This window comes from Piliocolobus tephrosceles, chromosome 15 (genome assembly GCF_002776525.5).
Source record: "Piliocolobus tephrosceles isolate RC106 chromosome 15, ASM277652v3, whole genome shotgun sequence".
Taxonomy (NCBI): Eukaryota; Metazoa; Chordata; class Mammalia; order Primates; family Cercopithecidae; genus Piliocolobus; species Piliocolobus tephrosceles.
The window spans coordinates 107,906,613-107,924,543 of record NC_045448.1 but is presented as its reverse complement, the minus strand read 5'-3'; the positions used below and the strand labels follow the sequence as shown (position 1 = coordinate 107,924,543).

At 59.5% G+C, this 17,931-nt stretch overlaps 1 protein-coding gene across 1 annotated transcript; it reads left to right on the top strand.

Moving 5' to 3' along the window:
• Positions 1-955: 955 nt before the first annotated feature.
• PROM2 (prominin 2) lies at positions 956-16,397 on the top strand. Its single transcript, XM_023211494.1, has 24 exons — positions 956-1,199; positions 1,821-1,870; positions 2,273-2,475; positions 2,562-2,682; positions 2,930-2,993; positions 3,278-3,367; positions 3,650-3,852; positions 4,213-4,287; positions 4,998-5,061; positions 5,262-5,421; positions 6,080-6,232; positions 7,450-7,573; positions 8,115-8,206; positions 8,314-8,398; positions 11,117-11,263; positions 11,789-11,860; positions 12,626-12,718; positions 12,947-13,000; positions 13,276-13,359; positions 13,525-13,593; positions 14,330-14,419; positions 14,602-14,708; positions 15,026-15,098; positions 15,316-16,397. The coding sequence occupies exons 1-23, from the start codon at positions 956-958 to the stop codon at positions 15,087-15,089; spliced, it is 2,508 nt and encodes an 835-aa protein (XP_023067262.1). The 3' UTR covers positions 15,090-15,098; positions 15,316-16,397.
• The last annotated feature ends 1,534 nt before the right edge of the window (positions 16,398-17,931 follow it).

Genomic DNA, 17,931 nt, shown 5'->3' with positions numbered 1-17,931 from the left:
TTTTACACCTTTACTGCGTGTACTGGTCTGTAATCTGCTATTTGCACTTATGAGTGCGTGTGAGTATTTTTCAGCCACCAGAGACATTTCCACAGCATGTTCCTTAGCAACTGCCCAGTGTGTGATGTAAGAGGCTCCTTTGGCCCGTTCCTCAGTGGTGGCTTTCAGAACTGTTTCTGATTCCCTCCAGCCCTTCAGTGAATTTCCCCATGACCTGCTCAGCTGCAAGCGACTTTCTGGGCATTGGGCATACAGCTGTTCACAAAACATCGACCTGTGCTGACACATTTCTGGTCATATCCTATCAGTTCTTTCAACTGCTGACTGGATGAGGTATGCCAGGCCAAAGGGCACACCTCTGGGATTTGCCCTCCCAAAGGCCTGTGCCTATTAGGGTGGGCCTGCGTTCCAGATGGGCCCGGCAGCGGGCACCAGGCATGACCTGCAGGGACAGAGCAGGTTCCAGATGAAGCAGGGAGAGCAAGCCTGGGTCCTGGCCCTGTGTGCCTGGTCTTATGACGATTTTGGCCAGGGCTTCACCAAGCAGCTCTTTTCCCAGCTCCCGGACTGGGCTGCTGGAGCTGGGCATGGAACAGAATATTTGAAATGGGGCCACTCTAGGCAGTCCCAAGCTGCTGAGGCACCTTTTGGAGCCAGCTCGAGGCAGCCATTGCCTGCAAGGATCTGGGTGGTGGGGAGCCTAGGCTTCCACCCAAGGCCACCAAGGGCGGTCCCAGCCTGGCCCTGCCCCTACCCTGTGCCTCCACCCCTGCACTTCCTATGCTCCAAGGCAGGTAGGGAGGAGGGAGGCCAGGTAGCTCAGGAACCCAAACCTGTTGGGCAGGTTTTGAGAGCTGTAGAGAGAGGGACAGAGGCTGGAGAAGGATGCACGGCCTGCCCTGGGCTTGCCTGTTCCCTCCTGAGCCTAAGCCTAGCCCCTTACCTTTCTGACCCCATGAGGCACGCGCTGGCTCTGCTGGCTCCCCTGCTGGGCCTGGGCCTGGGGCTGTCCCTGAGTCGGCTGGCAGCGGGGGCCACAGACTGCAACTCCCTTGGCCCGGCAGAGCCCCTGACGTTTGCCCCAGCAGCCAGGGCCCGGTGGCTGGCCCCTCGAGTTCGTGCGCCGGGACTCCTGGACTCGCTGTACGGCACCGTGCACCGCTTCCTCTCCGTGGTGCAGCTCAATCCTTTCCCTTCAGGTGAGTGTGCACCTCCCCGGCGAGGGCCTCAGCATTTGGGTCCCCAGCCAGGCTTCCTCTGTCCCCCTCTGCCATGAGATGTGCCCAACAGGCACTGGCCGTCTTCCTGGGGTAGAAGGCGGAGGATCCGGGGCGGGCTCCAGAACCTGCTGTGTGACTGTGGGTAGGCCCTGTGTCCTCTCTGAGCCTCAGGTGCTCTGTCTGTAAAGTGAGGAGGTCACATTAGAAATACATTAGACCCGACTCAGACATCCTCTGAGTCTAGTGGTGCTTGGGTTAGGTGGTCCAGGAGTGGCTGAAGGACCCTCCCAGTCTTGTCCCTTGCTGCTTGAGGGGAAGAACTGCCAGGCCAGGCCCCTTCTCTGCCTTTGCCCAGGCTCAGGACTGACCTGTAGGGTCCAGGAGGAGAGGTCTGCAGCCTCTCGTCTCTCACCCTCCTGTAGCAGTGCTGAGGTCAGGGCAGGATGGCGCAGGGCTGCGGTGATGCAGCCTCCTGCGAGGGTGCCATGGTGGTGGCAGGTGCCCTGCCTCAGAGCCACTTTACCCTGGCAGTGGGGAGAGGACGGACACGGGGCAGGGCGGTGGCTGCCCCCAAATCCTCAGCTTGGCTCTTTCCGGTAGAGTTGGTAAAGGCCCTGCTGAATGAGCTGGCCTCCGTGAAGGTGAATGAGGTGAGCAAGCTGGGGAAAGGTGCTGGGGGAGGGAGTTCCGGGGTGAGCAGCAGGACGGGAGCAGAAAAGCCCCCAGTCCACTCAGTCCCCCAGGCGGGGGCTCGGGCATCCTTTCCCCTCCTCTATGGGCCCTGCCGTCTGCAGACCTGGATGCAAACCACAGCTCTGCCATTTACTGGCAATGAGGTTTGCAGGGAGCTGGAACTTCCTGAACTTCAGCTTCCTCCCCTGTAAGATGGTGATGCGCAGTAAGACTGTGGTCGCCTCTGGGACGCGTTGCGTGAGATGCAGGCCATGCCCCGATGGCACTCGCGCCCCTTCTGGTTTCCCTCTGGACTCTGGCAGAAGCCACGGCTAGGCAGTGGGGGTCAGGTCGCCCCTCGTGCCCTGCCGCCTGCCCAGGTGGTGCGGTACGAGGCGGGCTACGTGGTGTGTGCCGTGGTCGCGGGCCTCTACCTGCTGCTGGTGCCCGCTGCCGGGCTTTGCTTCTGCTGCTGCCGCTGCCGCCAGCGCTGCGGGGGGCGAGTGAAGACAGAGCACAAGGCGCTGGCCTGTGAGTGTGCGGCCCTCACGGTCTTCCTGCTGCTGACCACCCTCTTGCTGCTGTAAGGCACTGCCCAGAGCCCGGGCGGGGTGGGCTGTGGCCCCAGGCTCCCTCTTACCAGCCTCCCTCCTCCCTCCGTTCCCACAGGATTGGCGCGGTCTGTGCCTTAGTCACCAACCAGCGCACGCATGAACAGATGGGCCCCAGCGTGGAGGCCGTACCTGAGACCCTGCTCAGCCTCCGGGGCCTGGTCTCTGATGTCCCCCAAGTGAGCACTGTTAACCCCTCACCCACATGTGCCCCTGTGAGCACCGGGCCCGGGCGGGACAGAGGCGAGTGGGCTCTCGCTGGCCCATCACCAGCACATCTGAAAGCCGCCTCCTCTCCCGCCCTTGCCTGAGAGTCCACCACCCTCAGGGTGGATGCCACAGGGGCAGGGAAGGGGCCAGGGAGAGATGGGGGTCAGGACTGCGGGTGACCAGGAAGGGCAGCCTCAGGGCCTTGTGTTTGCCTAGGAGCTGCAGGCCGTGGCACAGCAGTTCTCCCTACCCCAGGAGCGCATCTCGGAGGAGCTGGACGGTGAGGGTCTTGTGGGCTGGCAGGTGAGCCGGCTCCAGTGGGGGCCTCTCCCTCATTCTGGACCCCACCTGGGAACAGGCTGGTAGAGGTGGGGATCAGGCCGACTGGAGAGCAAGAGTGGCCACCACTCAGCTGCTGAAGGAACAAGCCGTGTTGCCCCTCCTCCACTCCCCTCCACCCCCTGGCTTCTGCAGAGCCCAGTGGGGCCTGGGGAGGCAGGATGGGAATGGGGGGGCCCCTCCATTCTTGGGGCCTCACCCTGCAGACTGCCGTGTGCCCCGCAGGTGTCGGTGTGAGCATTGGGAGCGCGGTCCACACCCAGCTCAGGAGCGCCGTGTACCCCTTGCTGGCGGCCGTGGGCAGTTTAGGCCAGGGTGAGCTGAAGCCGCCCCTGGATAGTGTGGAGCCCAGCGGGTGTCCTCCTGGGGCGGTCCCACCTGTCCCCAGCCCTGGATTTCCTGAGCTGCCTCTGCCCCACCTATGACTTCCCCATCGCTGTACCCCAGGATCCAGCCCCCTTCCCCTGGCTTGACATACCCAGGGGCAGTTTCCATTGTAGGCAGGAGGTCAGTGATTTGCAGGTCCCTTTGGCTGGGGGAGGGGAGTTCTGGGATGCCTATGGGGGCCACTGTTCAGGCTGGGTGTGGGTCTCTCAGCCCTGCAGGTCTCCATGCACCACCTGCAAGCCCTGAATGCTACAGTGGTGGAGCTGCAGGCCGGGCAGCAGGACCTGGAGCCAGCCCTCCAGGAACAACGGGACCGCCTCCTCCAGCTGCTGCAGGAGGCCGGGTGCCAGGGAGATTGTGCAGGTGCCCTGAGCCGGGCCCGCACCCTGGAGCTGGGTGCTGACTTCAGCCAGGTGCAGACCAGGACAGTGTCCTCTTAAAGTCATGGAGGGCTGGCTGCCTGCCGCTCCTGGGATCCAGCAAATTCCCAGTCCCCTTCCCCGATGTTCCTCCCTTGCCCCACCCGCCCGGGTTAATGCCGGTCATCCTGGCTGTGGGTAGAGTGCTCCCCGGGCCGCGCCCTCTGCGTGAGCTTCACGTGTGTGAGCTCCTGGAGTTCTGGCTGTCGCCAGGGGCTGTAGGAGCCATGACAGTCTCCATTTTACACTTGAGGACATTGGGGTTCAGAGGCACCTGCCCCCTGCATCCGCCCTCAGGGATCCCCTTCAGGCTTCTCCTTGACCTTTGTAATAACCCACCTTCCCCCATTTCAGGTGCCTTCTGTGGACCATGTCCTGCACCGGCTGAAGGGTGTCCCCGAGGCCAACTTCTCCAGCATGGTCCAGGAGGTGAGAGCCACCCGGCCTGCCTGATTCCTCCCTCACCTGCCAAGTCAGGGCCTCCGTTTCCCCCTTTTGGGCAGGAACCCAGTTGAACCTAAGACTTGGGGCCCCACCCACCACACAGCACCCTGGGCAGGGGACTCCCGACGACCATCCTTGGTGTGCACACAGTCTGTGCTCAGAAGGGACAGCTGGGACCTTTAAGGCAGCAGGCGTCTGGGGGTGGCAAGGGAGCAGTGCCCAACCTGAGCCCAGAGGGCAGGCGGCTCCCTCGGGTGGAGATGGGCCAAGGGGGAGGACTCGGTGTTGTGAGTCAGCGCCCAGGACCCAGGACCTGGAACTGGGGAAATGGTGAGTCAGCTGTGCTGGGTGGCTGGAGTGGAAGGTTCCAGAAGGAAGGAAGTCAGAGCCAAGGCTGGGTGGACTGGAGCTGTACCTTCAGGAGCTAGACCTGGCAGTTGTGTGGAGGACAGCTGAGAGTTCACTGCAGTGGTGGGAGAGGGATGGGGTAGGAAGAAGGGGTCCGGGAGGAGCAACCTTTTAGAAGTTGAGTCAGGCTGGGCCAAGGGAGGGGAGAGGAGGGCAGTGACCAAGATAAAAGAGGGAAGCTGGGAGCACTGAGGGGGGCCCTCCCTCTAGACCTGGTGACTTTGGGGTCTCCCAAGTGGGAACCCTGGGCAGAGATGGGGAGGCCCATCCCTACTTGGTTCCTGCAGGAGAACAGCACCTTCAACGCCCTTCCAACCCTGGCTGCCGTGCAGACGTCCAGCGTGGTGCAAGGTTAGGCCGCAAGGATCAGAGGCAGCTGCCAGGCGCAGCTTCCCACTCCACCCCTGCCAGAGAGGCTTGTTGAGAGAGGACTGGGGTGGTGGGGGACTGTCCTCCCTCTGTGGTTCCCAGATGTTCTTCCTGCCCCCCTGTCTTGTTCCTGGGCCCCAGGGTGCCCTCCGCATCCCACAAGTCCCTGCTACTTTGGGCAGAGCTGAAGAAGGCAGTGGCCCAGCAGCCGGAAGGGTTGAGGACACTGGCTGAAGGGTTCCCAGGCTCGGAGGCAGCTTCCCGCTGGGCCCAGGCACTGCAGGAGGTGGAGGAGAGCAGCCGCCCCTACCTGCAGGAGGTGCAGAGATACGAGACCTACAGGTGCTGGGCACCCGCTGGGTGGGGTGGGGTGGGCAGCCCAACCTCTATGCCACCCTGACACCCTGAGCCCCATTCCCAGCCCCTATCAGCCCCTGACTATACTGAGCCTCTGTGTTTGTTTGTTTGTTTTGAGACGGAGTCTCGCTCTGTCACCAGGCTGGAGTGCAGTGGAGCTATCTCGGCTCACTGCAACCTCCGCCTCCCGGGTTCAAGCGATTCTCCTGCCTCAGCCTCCCAAATAGCTGGCACTACAGGCACCCGCCACCACGCCCAGCTAATGTTTGCATTGTTAGTAGAGATGGGGTTTCACCATGTTGGCCAGGCTGGTCTCTATCTCTTGACCTCGTGATCCGCCCGCCTCGGCCTCCCAATTGCTGGGATTACAGGCGTGAGCCACTGTGCCCGGCTGCCTCTGCATATTTTTAAGCCAAGACCCCTGACTTCACAGGCTTCCAAGTCCCTACCAGGCTGTGTGCCCTCAGAACCTGAGCCTGGAGACCACACAAGAGCAGTAGGGCCTTAGGAAGGGTCTGTATCTGCATTTCTGAAGCCCTGGCCTTGGGGTTAGAGGCCACACCCAGCCACCAGGTCCCGCATCTGTCCATCTTGGTGCCAGCCGCCTCCCTTCTTAGTGACACCCGTGTCCTCTCTGTGGCAGGTGGATCGTGGGCTGCGTGCTGTGCTCCGTGGTCCTGCTCGTGGTGCTCTGCAACCTGCTGGGCCTCAATCTGGGCATCTGGGGCCTATCTGCCAGGGAGGACCCCAGCCACCCAGAAGCCAAGGGCGAAGCTGGAGCCCACTTCCTCATGGCGTAAGAGAGGGCTGGGAGAGGGGAAGGGTCCCCCCTTACGGGGCTGGCCAATTACTCTCGCTCCTGAGCATGGCTCCCGTGGCTGCCAGTGTCATCATCTGAATAAAGGGGTTGAACCAGAGCAGGAATGGCCAACAAGGAGCTCTTCCCTCCTACAGCAGGGGCAACTGCCGTAGCATCTAATGGGCACTCCTTCCCCTGAGTCAGACACAGCCTAGAGTCCTTACCCCAGCTTCCAGGCGGCCCCCACCACCCATAGGCAACAGCACCAGAGGTGGAATCTGTTTGCCAACCCCAGACTAGACGGTCTCTAAGGCCAAGGCTGCCACATACAGTTGTACAGGTTGTTCACTGAACAAGAGTGCCTGGCTAAAGAGGTAAGTAGGGGCTGAAATCCGCCGCATGTTTTATTTTCCAAGCCTCACAGCCTGACATGGGGCTGTGCCGACCTCATAAGCCCTTCGAGCCCCCTGGTCTAAGATCTTTACTCCTCAGGCCTGCTGGGATTCTGCCCTGTCAGCAGGTCGTGCCTGGCCATGCCAGGTGACCCTTTTGAGTGCTGGGTCCTGGAGCAGGTCACCTCCACGGGCCCCAGGCACAGAAGTCAGCAGTCTTGGCTCTTTGGGTTTTGTTTTGTTTTTTGTTTTGTTTGTTGTTGTTGTGACAGGGTCTTGCTCTGTCACCCAGATGGAGTGCAGTGACACCATCATGGCTCACTATAGCCTCAACCTCCCAGGCTCAAGTGATTCTCATGCCTCAGCCTCCCGAGTAGTTGGGACTACAGGCGTATAGCGCCACGCCTAGCTAATTTTTAAAATTTTGTCGAGACAAAGTCTCACTCTGTTGCCCAGGCTGCTCTCATACTCCTGGACTCAACTATCCTCCCACCTCAAGCTCCCAAAGTGCTGGGATTATAGATGTGAGCCCAGCTAGTCCTGGCTCTTTGAACAAAACAGCTGTTCTCTCCTCTAGGCTGCCAGGACCAGCCCGGGCACCAGGGATGGGGTGGGGATGGGGTGAAAGTGAGGCCGGGACAGTCAGGAATTCTGGGTTCTCCCTCCTCCCCAGGCCAAGTCCTCCAAGCTCCTCTCCTCTGAAGGCTCTGTCCTGGGGCCAACTGGCTGAGCAGGCTGGCCCTGGGGTGCGGGTGGGACAGAGGGTGTGGCCAGGGCGGCCAGTCCCTGCTGTCCCTCAGTCCTGCCTCTCGCCTTCCCCAGAGGCGTGGGCCTCAGCTTCCTCTTTGCTGCCCCCCTCATCCTCCTGGTGTTTGCCACCTTCCTGGTGGGCGGCAACGTGCAGACGCTGGTGTGCCAGAGCTGGGAGAGCGGCGAGCTCTTTGAGGTAGGCCCTCCTGCTCACAGGCCCTCCTGGGGAGGGAGGTGGGGGGCGGTACGGGCAGACAGGAGGGTTGGGGGAAAGTGGTGGTCGGGGTAAGAGGGAGAGAAGGAGGGGAGAAGTGAGACAGACATGGCCAAGGAAAGAGACAGAAACCCGCCAGTGGATGGTGGAGGGAGAGTCCCTGAGATGCTGCCCAGGCCCCAGGGCAGGGACCTGAGAGATGGCACCCTGACCCATGCCCTCTCATCTCCTAACACTGCCTGGGAGCTGGCACCCTGGTGCCCAGTGAGCTGCAATGCTGGCCTGGGTTCTCTGCGGAAGATCGGGCCGGCCTCCCCTCCTCGGGATTGGTGGGAAGAGCCCCTGTAAGGATTTAGGGTCCAGAGGTCACCAGAGTGAGAGGCCAGGTGTGAGCTGCGGTGAGGGGATATTTCCTACCCCTCGTCTCTGCTGTGCCACAGCGGCACAGCGCCAGGCCCTAGGGGACCGGGGTGGCCTTGCCCCCACCCCGCTCTGTGCCCATTTCTCACTGCCCCATCCCCAGTTTGCAGACACCCCAGGGAACCTGCCCCCGTCCATGAACCTGTCGCACCTTCTTGGCCTGAGAAAGAACATCAGCATCCGCCAAGCTTATCGGTGAGCGGACAGCCTGGCGGAGCTGGGGACTGGGAAGGAAGGAGGAGGGCCGGTGTCCCTCCCGCCACCCCCAAGGCTCATCGTCTGCACCTGTCACTCCTCCTCAGGCAGTGCAAGGAAGGGGCAGCGCTCTGGACAGTCCTGCAGCTCAATGACTCCTACGACCTGGAGGAGCATCTGGATATCAGCCAGGTGAGAACATTTCGGGACCTGTGAGGAGCCCTCCTCAGATCCCCTCCTTAGATCCCCTCCTCACATCCCCTCCTCCGGTCTGTTTGCCTCTGTGGAGGCACCGTCTCTTTGAACCCAGGAGACCCGAGAAGTCCGTGTGAGCAATTAAGGTGCCCGAGGGCAGAGGCCTAGTCACCAGCTCTGGGGAAGCTTCCGGGTGTGTGGGTGTGTCCGTGTGCACCTGAAGGCTATGTCCAGCCCCTAGCACAGCCAAGGTGGCAGCAGGAAAAGCTGGTGACAATGAGCAGGAGGACGAGGGGGCACATGTGTCCTGGCTGAGGACAGGCATTGGCTGCGATGCTCCACTTGGGAGGGGGAGGCTGGGGAAGGACGTGGCAGTGACAAGGACAGTGGTGAGTCTGGCTAACATTGGGGGAGGGCCTGCCAAGCTCAAGCAGGTGGGAGGTGGCGGTGGCAGGATTCCACCCCCCAGGCTGACAAACGAGCCTCTTCCTGTAACCTCTGGGCTTTGCTGGGACTTGGTGTGCAGAACTGGAGACGCTCGCCAATGCTGGCGAGAGACAGCTCTAGAACGAAGGCAAGGAAGGGCTGTTTCACAAGAGGGATGGACTTTGAGAATGGGGTTCTCCTCATGGTGCGGAGAAGCTGGAAGACATTCCCTCCTCGACTTCCAGGCTCCTAAGCATATGCTGGGGAAACCCACTATCCCCTGGCCCCGGTTCCCCTTGCCCTCCCCAAACACAGAGCATGCTCACTCCTGATTTTGCCTCGTCCCGGGAAACCCTTCCAACCCCCAGATCAGCCAACCAGCCTCGGCCCACGGACAGCACAGCCACAGGGCCCAGTCCCAACTCTGTGTCTTGAACTACACAACCTGGGACAGTGATGCAGCTCACTCCTCCTTCCGCATCTTTAACCAGACAGGAGGCCGCTGGAGCAGGCGATATCTCAGTGCTAGGCCGAGACACTGCCCTGTGGAGGAAGGCTGGCCAGGGAGGGATGAACCAGGGCCCTGGGCAGAGGAGCCCCCATCCCCTGCTGGCAGGAAGCCGTGGCTCTTGAGGGGAGGCATCCTGGGCTTTGGATTCAGATGCACTGGGCAGTCCTTTGAGGCCACCTGACAACGTACCCAAAGTGGTTGTAAGACTCCTCGTCCTCAAAGGAGATACGGATGGGTACGCAGACATGAGTAGGACACAGGGCTTTCCAGAGCATGGGGAGGGCACCACGCACCTCCCCACTTCTCGTGACTGATGCCTGAGACACGGCCCGCAGGCCCCCACCCGAGAGGGCCAGGCCTTTTCTCCTCCGGGAAAAGGCAGCCTGGAGGGATGCGGGGAGGAGGGCCAAGCTGGGCCGCAGTCTCTAACCAGCTGTGTAACCTTCGCAAGTGGACGCTCCACTCTGACCACAGTTTCTTATCTGTTAAACACTGGGGCTGCATTTTATGACGTCTAAATCTCTTCCAGTGATAGTAGGAAAATGCTGAGGCTCTTTCCTGAAAATGCAGTTGCGTTCATTCATTCATTCATTCATTCATTCACACAACTAACAGACTTGTACCCTGCCCACCATGTATGAGCCTCCGGGTTAGATGCTGGGGGTTTGGGGCAGAGCAGGCAGGCAAAGCCCCACTGTTGTGGAGCTGACAGCAATGAACAATTAACCTACAAGTAACATCATTTCAGAGCAACAGGCGCTTTGAAGGCCTCGACACAGCTGACGGGATAAAGACGGGATGGGAGAGCTATTTTATTTCAGGTGGCCAGGGAAGGTCTGTGTCTTGGCCCAGAAGCCAGATAGGCACTGGAGGAAGGCCAGGTCTTGGCATTTGGGACAGGGGCCTACGGGGAGCCTGTCTGGGGCTTGGGGTGTCCAGGGCAGGGGGCCCCGAGGGCCTGCCGTGTGAGTCTGTTCTTGCGTTGCTATAGAGGAATACCTGAGGCGGGACATGGGGGCTCACGCCTGTAATCCCAGGACTTTGGGAAGCTGAGGTGGAAGGATTACTTGAGCCTAGGAGTTCAAGACCAGCCTAGGCAACATGGGGAGACCCCCTCTATACAATTTTTTTTTTAAAGCCAGGTATAGTGTGTTGCACCTGTAGTCGCAGCTACTCGAGAGGCTGAGGTGGGAGAATTATTGGGACCCAGGAGGTCCAGGCTTCAGTGGGCTGTGCTTGTGCTATTACCCTCCAGCCTGGGCAACAGAGCAAGACCCTGTCCCCTCCCCCAACCAAAAATTTAAAAAAGCAATACCTGAGGCTGCATAATTTATAAAGAAAAGAGGTTTAAGTGCAGGCTATACAGGAAGCGTGGCCGCAGCACCCGTTTCTGGGGAGGCCTCAGGAAGCTTCCACTCATGGCAGAAGGCCAAGGGAAGCCAGCGCATCACATAGGGAGAGAGGGAACGAGAGAGCCAGTGCGGACGTGCCGCGCTCTTTCAAACAACCAGGTCTCAACGTGAACTAACTGAGCAGAAACTCACTCATCACCCGGGCAACGGCACTAAGGCCTTCGTGAGGGATCCGCCCCCGTGATCTAGTACCTCCCACCAGGCCCACCTTCACCCCCGACACCCGGGGGTCACATTGCAACGTGAAATTTGGCGGGGACAAATATCCAGACCATATCGCCTGGTGACCGCCTCGCTTAGGGGAGCATCTCTGGGGTCCTAGCTCAGCAGCTGGGCATGACTCCCACCCTGCCCCCGCCCTCCCAGTACACCAACAAGCTGTGGCAGGAGTTGCAGAGCCTGAAAGTAGACACACAGAGCCTGGAGCTGCTGAGCTCAGCCGCCCGCCGGGACCTGGAGGCCCTGCAGAGCAGCGGGCTCCAGCGCGTGCACTACCCCGACTTCCTCGTTCAGGTCAGCGGTGGGCACCTCACTGGGGCTTCCTCGGCCAGGTGGTGATGGAACGAAGGGGCCCACAGAGGAGCGGGGTGTGCATCTCGCCTTATCCTGGCGCTGGGCTCTTCCACGTTTCCTGGGGCCTCTTCCTGTGGAGGTGTCCTCAGATCATGTGCCCCTGGGCCCGTCCTCCTGCCACCACCCAGGTCACACGGGAATGGACGCCCTCTCCCCTAACCCAGCAGCGTGTGTCGCTGTTCGTGGTTCTGAACCCACTGCTGCAGCGAACACAGTGGGAAGTTGCCTCTTCCTTGAGTGACACCAGAGGTGCCTTATTTGTTCTTATTGTTTCTATCTCATTAGGAAAATGTCTGAAATATTTCACAGTTCCAGGGAAAACCCACTGTGACTCATCTGTCACAATACCCTTAGCTGGTGTCAGTTCTGTTTGATAAGACTGGGGATTTGGAGGCTGGGAGCGGTTGGTCGTGGGCCCCAGGGGAGCTGGGTTCATCCCTCCTGGCCTCTCCTGTCCACCTGCAGATCCAGAGGCCTGTGGTGAAGACCAGCACGGAGCAGCTGGCCCAGGAGCTGGAAGGACTGGCCCAGGCCCAAGTGAGAGGGAAGCAGGGCCCCCACTGGGCAGCAGGAGAAACGGGGGGCTTGGGAGGCAGGAGAGGGTGGGAGGATGTGAGGGCAAAGGCAGGGGACTGAGGACCACCACCAGTGAGGCCTGAGGCTCCTGACCCCTGGCTGGGCTGGAGGGTTTTGCTGCATCAGTTCTTACTCAACTCTGCCACCCACTGGCTGTGTGGCCTTGGGCAAGACATGCAGCGTCTCTGAGCCAGAGGTTCTTCATCTGTTGGGTGGACCGTCCTCCGTCTCAGAGCAGATGAAATAACTTTCTGGCCTCACGCAGTTGGGCAGGCGTTTCTATGTGCGCCATTTGCGGGATTTGCTGGGACAGGGGCTGTGAGGACTTTGGGATGGATGAGATGTCACGGCAGTTGCCCTTGCGGGGAAAAACAGCATTTTATATTTATAGCTATTTAGGGTTTAAAAGTTCTCTTTGAAACATCCCATAGGCCCCGCAACAACCCCACAGGGTGGGCAGAGCCAGGCGCATCCTCAATTTCTGCAGGTGCCCCTGCAGCTCAGGCATGTTCTGTGACTGACTTGGGGCACCCAGCAAGCTAGAGTGAACCTAGAACTTGGATCTAGGCCCCCCAAACCCAGATCAGGCCCTGGAGCTTGTGGAGGCTTCGGTTTTCTGCCTCTGAGCCCAGCACTCTCACTTCCCCTTGGTATGTCGGAGTGAAAGCCTGAGTGAGGGGTGGATGTGTCCTGGGTGGGGCCGTTCTGATTTTTATATCCTTTCAGGGCAGTTCTGAGCTGGGGCAGCGGCTGCAGGAGGAGGCCCACGGACTCAGAAACCTTCACCAGGAGAAGGTTGTTCCCCAGCAGAGCCTTGTGGTCAGTTTGCAGGCCCGGGGAGCCTGGGGCCTGGGGGAGGGGAGAGCTGGAGAGGGGACAGTGAAAGGGGAGGGAAGCTCTGAGAGTCTGTTCCTTCCCCTCCCCTCCCCTCCCTTTCTCTCCTCTCCCTTCCCCTCCCCTCCCTTCCTCTCCTTTCTCCTCCCCTCCCCTCCCCTCCCCTCCCCTCCCCTTTCCCTCCCCTAACCAGCCCTGATCTCTTCTTCACAGGCAAAGCTCAACCTCAGCGTCAGGGCCCTGGAGTCCTCTGCCCCGAATCTGCAGGTGGCTGCTGGTGGTGGGGACGTATGGTGGAGCAGGGGGGCTGCAGAGGGAGGCAGGAAGTAGGAGCCCATTGCACTCTGGACCTCAGAGCTCTGCCCAGGTTGAGGGTGGGGTCGGGAGGAGGATGGGGGTGGCGGCAGAGCCTGGGGGATCACCAGCCTTGGCCTGTCTGTGGGGGCTGAACCCTCTCCTGCCGAGTGTGCCGTGGGGTGTGTTGAATGAATGAACGGATGCGTGAATGCGGGGCACTGAGTTGAGGCTCTCATCCCCTCCAGCTGGAGACCTCAGATGTCCTAGCCAATGTCACTTACCTGAAAGGAGAGCTGCCTGCCTGGGCCACCAGGATCCTGAGGAAGGGGGTGGGGGGGGGGGACAGGGGAAGGGGCTTCCACCCCAGGCTTCTCCAGTCCCAGCTTCTCACTGTGGCTCCCAGGAAAGCTGGGACTGTCCTCAAGTTGCCACTTATAGGAGGGCACTGCTGCTTCCGGGACCCCTGCAGCCCAGACCTCCTCTCCTTCCTGCAGGTGAGCGAGTGTTTCCTGGCCCGGGAGATGGGCTACTTCTCCCAGTACGTGGCCTGGGTAAGAGAGGAGGTAAGTGGGGCCTCAGAGCAATGACCGATTCCCTGCCCCAGCAGACTCGCTGTTCACTCTGCTTAGCCCTGCCCCCGCCCCCAGAGCCCCTTGGGGGTGACCCAGGCCCTCAGGATCAAACCCAATCTCCCAAACCTGGCATCTGCACCCCTCCTTGCTGGCTGAGCTCTGCCCACCCCACCTCTGTTGCAGCCCTTCCCTTAGCTGAGTGTGAGCAGGGTTGGCGTTCTCCAAAATGTTTCCTTACACCTGGCCTGCAGGTTCTTCCCTGGGCCGGCCCCTTCCCCAGCTTGTCCAAGGCCAATCCTCAAAGCCCACTTCCCGCTGCAGACCCTTGCTGAACACAGCCTCTGCAAGCTCTCTGGACACCCACACTAGGTCCAGGGGTCTGGGTGTACCCTGAGTGTGCGTGCCTGTGTGTGTGTGTGTGCACACGCATGCACACACACGTGTTGCCTCCCCAGTGAGAGTGGCTTGAAGCACGGTGCTGGGTCATATTAGGCCTTAATCCAGGCTGGTGAACAGATGGAAAGGGGAGGGCCAGCAAGGAGCCTGTGGGGTATGTCCCCATCTGTCTGTACCTGCCTCTCTGCATGTGTGTACGAGTGTGCGGTGGCCCCAGTGGTGTCCCCAGGCCTATCTGCATCCCTGTCAACCACTCTCCCTGAATTGAATGTGGGTGTGCGCCTGTGGGTCCGGGTGTCTCTGTATCACCTGCCTTGTGTTGGCACCACAGGTGACTCAGCGCATCGCCACCTGCCAGCCCCTCTCCGGAGCCCTGGACAACAGCCGTGTGATCCTGTGTGATATGATGGCTGACCCCTGGGTGAGTGCCCCAGCTCATCAGGGCTCATCCACCAGGTCCCCAAGCCTTCCTGCTCTCCAGGGAGGGCGGGGTGAGCAGGGTCTGAAGCCAAGCATGGCTCCTGCCCCGGCTCTGATGACCAGGCAGCTGGGTGGGGCTGGGTACCACGTGGGTTGGTGAGCCGACCTCAAGCCCTGTTGCAGAATGCCTTCTGGTTCTGCCTGGCGTGGTGCACCTTCTTCCTGATCCCCAGCATCATCTTTGCTGTCAAGACCTCCAAATACTTCCGTCCTATCCGGAAACGCCTCAGGTGAGGGGCTGCCAGGGCTGCAGGCAGCACCAGGGGCCAGGGAGGTGTCCTCTCCGCCACCAGGGTCCCCTGTCACAGCCCCTCCTGAGGCCTCCCAGGCAGAGGAGGCTCATGACCGAGCCCTGGAGAGCCGGGAAGTTCCCCGGTACGTCTGCCCCTTACCCTTCTTGCTGCATCCGTTCGGGCGCAGGTTCGTGGGACCCTTCTCATCCCCCCCATGGCTTCCGAGGGGAAACCCTCAGGGCTCTGGGTTTGTCGCTGTGTCTGGGCTGAGGGTCTGGGGCGAGGCCGTGCTCACTCTGTCTTCGACGCTGCAGCTCCACCAGTTCTGAGGAGACTCAGCTCTTCCACATCCCCCGGGTTACTTCTCTGAAGCTGTAGGGCCTGTGGGTGAGTTTTCCCCAACGTGCTTAATTGCTCCCTGCCAGGGATTGAGGGAGTGGGGCGGGGAGGGGCCGGGGTCTGGGGTTTCCGGGGCCTCGGAGGGCAGGAAGGCTTGGGGACATGGTGGGGTCTGGGTGTTGGGTGTGGCCCATCCAGCAGCGGAGCTGACAGCCCTGTTCTCCCCTCCCTCCCCTTCACCCGTTTTCTTCTTAATCCGTGACAGGGTGAGGTGACCCCAGGCTGCCTGTCCTCCCCTTTGATTCAGCCTGAGCCACAGGACTTCGGTAGCTCTTGCCCCAGAGCCCAGGCTGGCATCCAGGCTTGGACTGTCCCTCATTCCGGCTTACCTGGCCCGACCTTGCCTGCTCCTTTCCACCTCTTTCTGCTCACGATCCCCATCGTTCACTCTCAGAATCACGTGAGACTTCTGTGCAGATGCTGAGGCAGCAGGTCCCTCCAGTTGTCACCCCTCAGCCCGCTGCTGGTGGCATCCTCACGGGAACAGCCCGTTCTCCACCTGCTGGAGCCTGGACCCTGGGGTGGGACAGAGGCCTCGTCCAACCCCACTCCCCTTCCCGTGTGTCCTCCCCATGGCAAGCCCCCCTCTGCCCCTCTCTGAGCTCCTCGCCCCCCACCCCATCCTCATCTGGCCTCCCCGCTGGCTCCCACTTCCCTCTTATGCCCTTCCTGGCCCTTTGCTTCCTCCCTTTGTCCCCTCTTCACCCTATCCCCACTGCAACCTTGCTGGCCCAGGGGACCGCCCTGCCCGGCCAAACCACTCAGGTCATGCCACTAGTCAGGCAGGGGCACTGTGGCCTAGGTCTGGGCTGGCTGCAGGCCCTGCCTCGTGGCCCCGGAGCCTTCCACTGCCCCAGAGCCCTGGGCCCTCTGCAGATCCCATCTTGGATTTATTGGTGCCCAGCGGGGTGAGGGAGGCCTGTCTGAAGGCCGAGCCTCCCTGCCTGCACCCAGGTTAGAAATGGGGGTACTAGCACTTAGCTCCTCTCTGAGTGCTGGCTCCCAAGGAAGGGACCTGGGACCTGGGCCACAGTGGGGACTCACCCTTATCTCTTCAGAAGGAAGCATCTTCCACAGCCCCCACCCAGCTTTCTTAGGAGTGGTCTGGTGGCCAGAACAGGATTGTGCCCTGCCCCTTCTATCCTGCGCATGTGGCCTAGAGTCATCCCCAGCCCATCCCTGTGTCAGCCCTGAGTGCTGGATGCTGTGTTCCACAAAGGAGGAAGAGGAGAGACAGAAGAGATGGACAGACCTCAGATCCATTAAAGCGTGCTCACTTGCCTGAGACTTGGTTCTGGGTCCTTAAAACCAGGTTTCCTAGGCTGGGGCCCTGTACACAGTTGGTGTTTAATGAGTGTTTATGGAGAGGAGAGTTCTAAGGTCTCCTCTGGCTACAGGCATCCAGGGGTTATTCCAGCAATATGCAGCTAGGGCGTGGGTCCCAGCCTGGGAGCCTGCTGTCAGGAGCAGGCGGACCTAGACCCACAGCCTGGTTGTAATACTCGTTCGCTCGGCCTCTCCGTTTGTAAGATGGGGAGAAGAGTCACAGCCTCCGCAAAGCGTTGTGCAAATCAAATGTGATCATTCACGGAAAGCCCTTAGCAGTGGCCTGGCACAAAACAAATGCTCAGTAGGCGGAAGCTGCCTGTTACTATTGTTGTTGTTTGCCGTGACTGCTCTGGGCCGGGGGCAGAGCTAGTGTCTGGGCGTGTACAAGGGAAGAGGGAGACAGGCCTCTGTTCAAAGGCAGAAAGTCCTTTCCGATTGTGGTTGGCTGGGTTTCAGGGAGTGTTTGTGTTGTTTGTTTTTGTTTGTTTGTTTGTTTGTTTCAAGACAGGGTCTCGCTCTGTCACCCAGGCTGGAGTGGAGGGGTGCAATCTTGGCTCACTGCAACCTCCACCTTCTGGGCTTAAGCGATTCTCATGCCTCAGCCTCCCAAATAGCTGGGACTACAGGTGCGTGCCACTATGCCTGGCTAATTTTTGTATTTTTTGTAGAGACGGGGTTTTGCCATGTTGCCCAGGCTGGAATTGTCTATGATTAACTGCATCTTATAAACCAGCAACAAATTTTCTACTAGAAATTAGAATGGTGCATACACAATGTATTGTTATCACTGTCAGAAAAGCATCCTTGAATGTAGCGTGACTGCCTCTTTTTTGCCTTTCCTAGAGGGTTTTTTTTCTTTTTCCTTGTTACTCATCTGTTGACTTACCTGGGGGAAGTAGCACCCTTGCATTTAAAAAATAAAATTGATGGGATTACAAATGGAATAGAAGCAATTTTTTAAATATTTTCAGTTTTCTTTCAAAATTACCTATTTTATCTTTTATCTATTTGAACCTATTAAGCATAGCTATTTTAAAGTTCAGTTAGTCCCTTATATGGAGCCTCCATTAGTCTGTTTCTAGTGCCTGTTGTTTCTCTTGTTTTTTGTTAGTTTTGTCCTGTCTCCTCCCATACTTGGCAATTTTTTTACTGAGTACAAGTAATTTCAGGTCTGGGATGGAGTTATCTTCCTCTGCGAGGATTATATTTACATCTGGCAGATGGCCGGGGATGCAGTGAGCTAGATCTCTTTCATCTACTTGTAGGGAATGAGATGATTTGAGTTAATTTAAGGGCTGGTCTACTTCTGATTCATTTGTATTCATAGGGTGAAGCCCGCTGGGGCTCCAACCCGAAGCGTAAGACATTTGCCAGGTAGCCTTCCTGTGAGGGCTTTGCAGTATCTTCTAGAATCCGCAGACCCCCTACAGAAAACATAATCCCAGATACAGTGCATGTGTCTCTGAGTTGCCTCCTTTTCCTAGATCTTGGC

Excerpts from the sequence above, each read along its gene's own strand:
- PROM2 (XM_023211494.1), top strand. The coding sequence starts at position 956 with ATGAGGCACGCGCTGGCTCTGCTGGCTCCCCTGCTGGGCCTGGGCCTG. Across the intron at positions 4,288-4,997 it reads TCTCCAGCATGGTCCAGGAG|GAGAACAGCACCTTCAACGC; the intron begins GTGAGAGCCACC and ends TGGTTCCTGCAG. Across the intron at positions 13,594-14,329 it reads TGGCCTGGGTAAGAGAGGAG|GTGACTCAGCGCATCGCCAC; the intron begins GTAAGTGGGGCC and ends TTGGCACCACAG.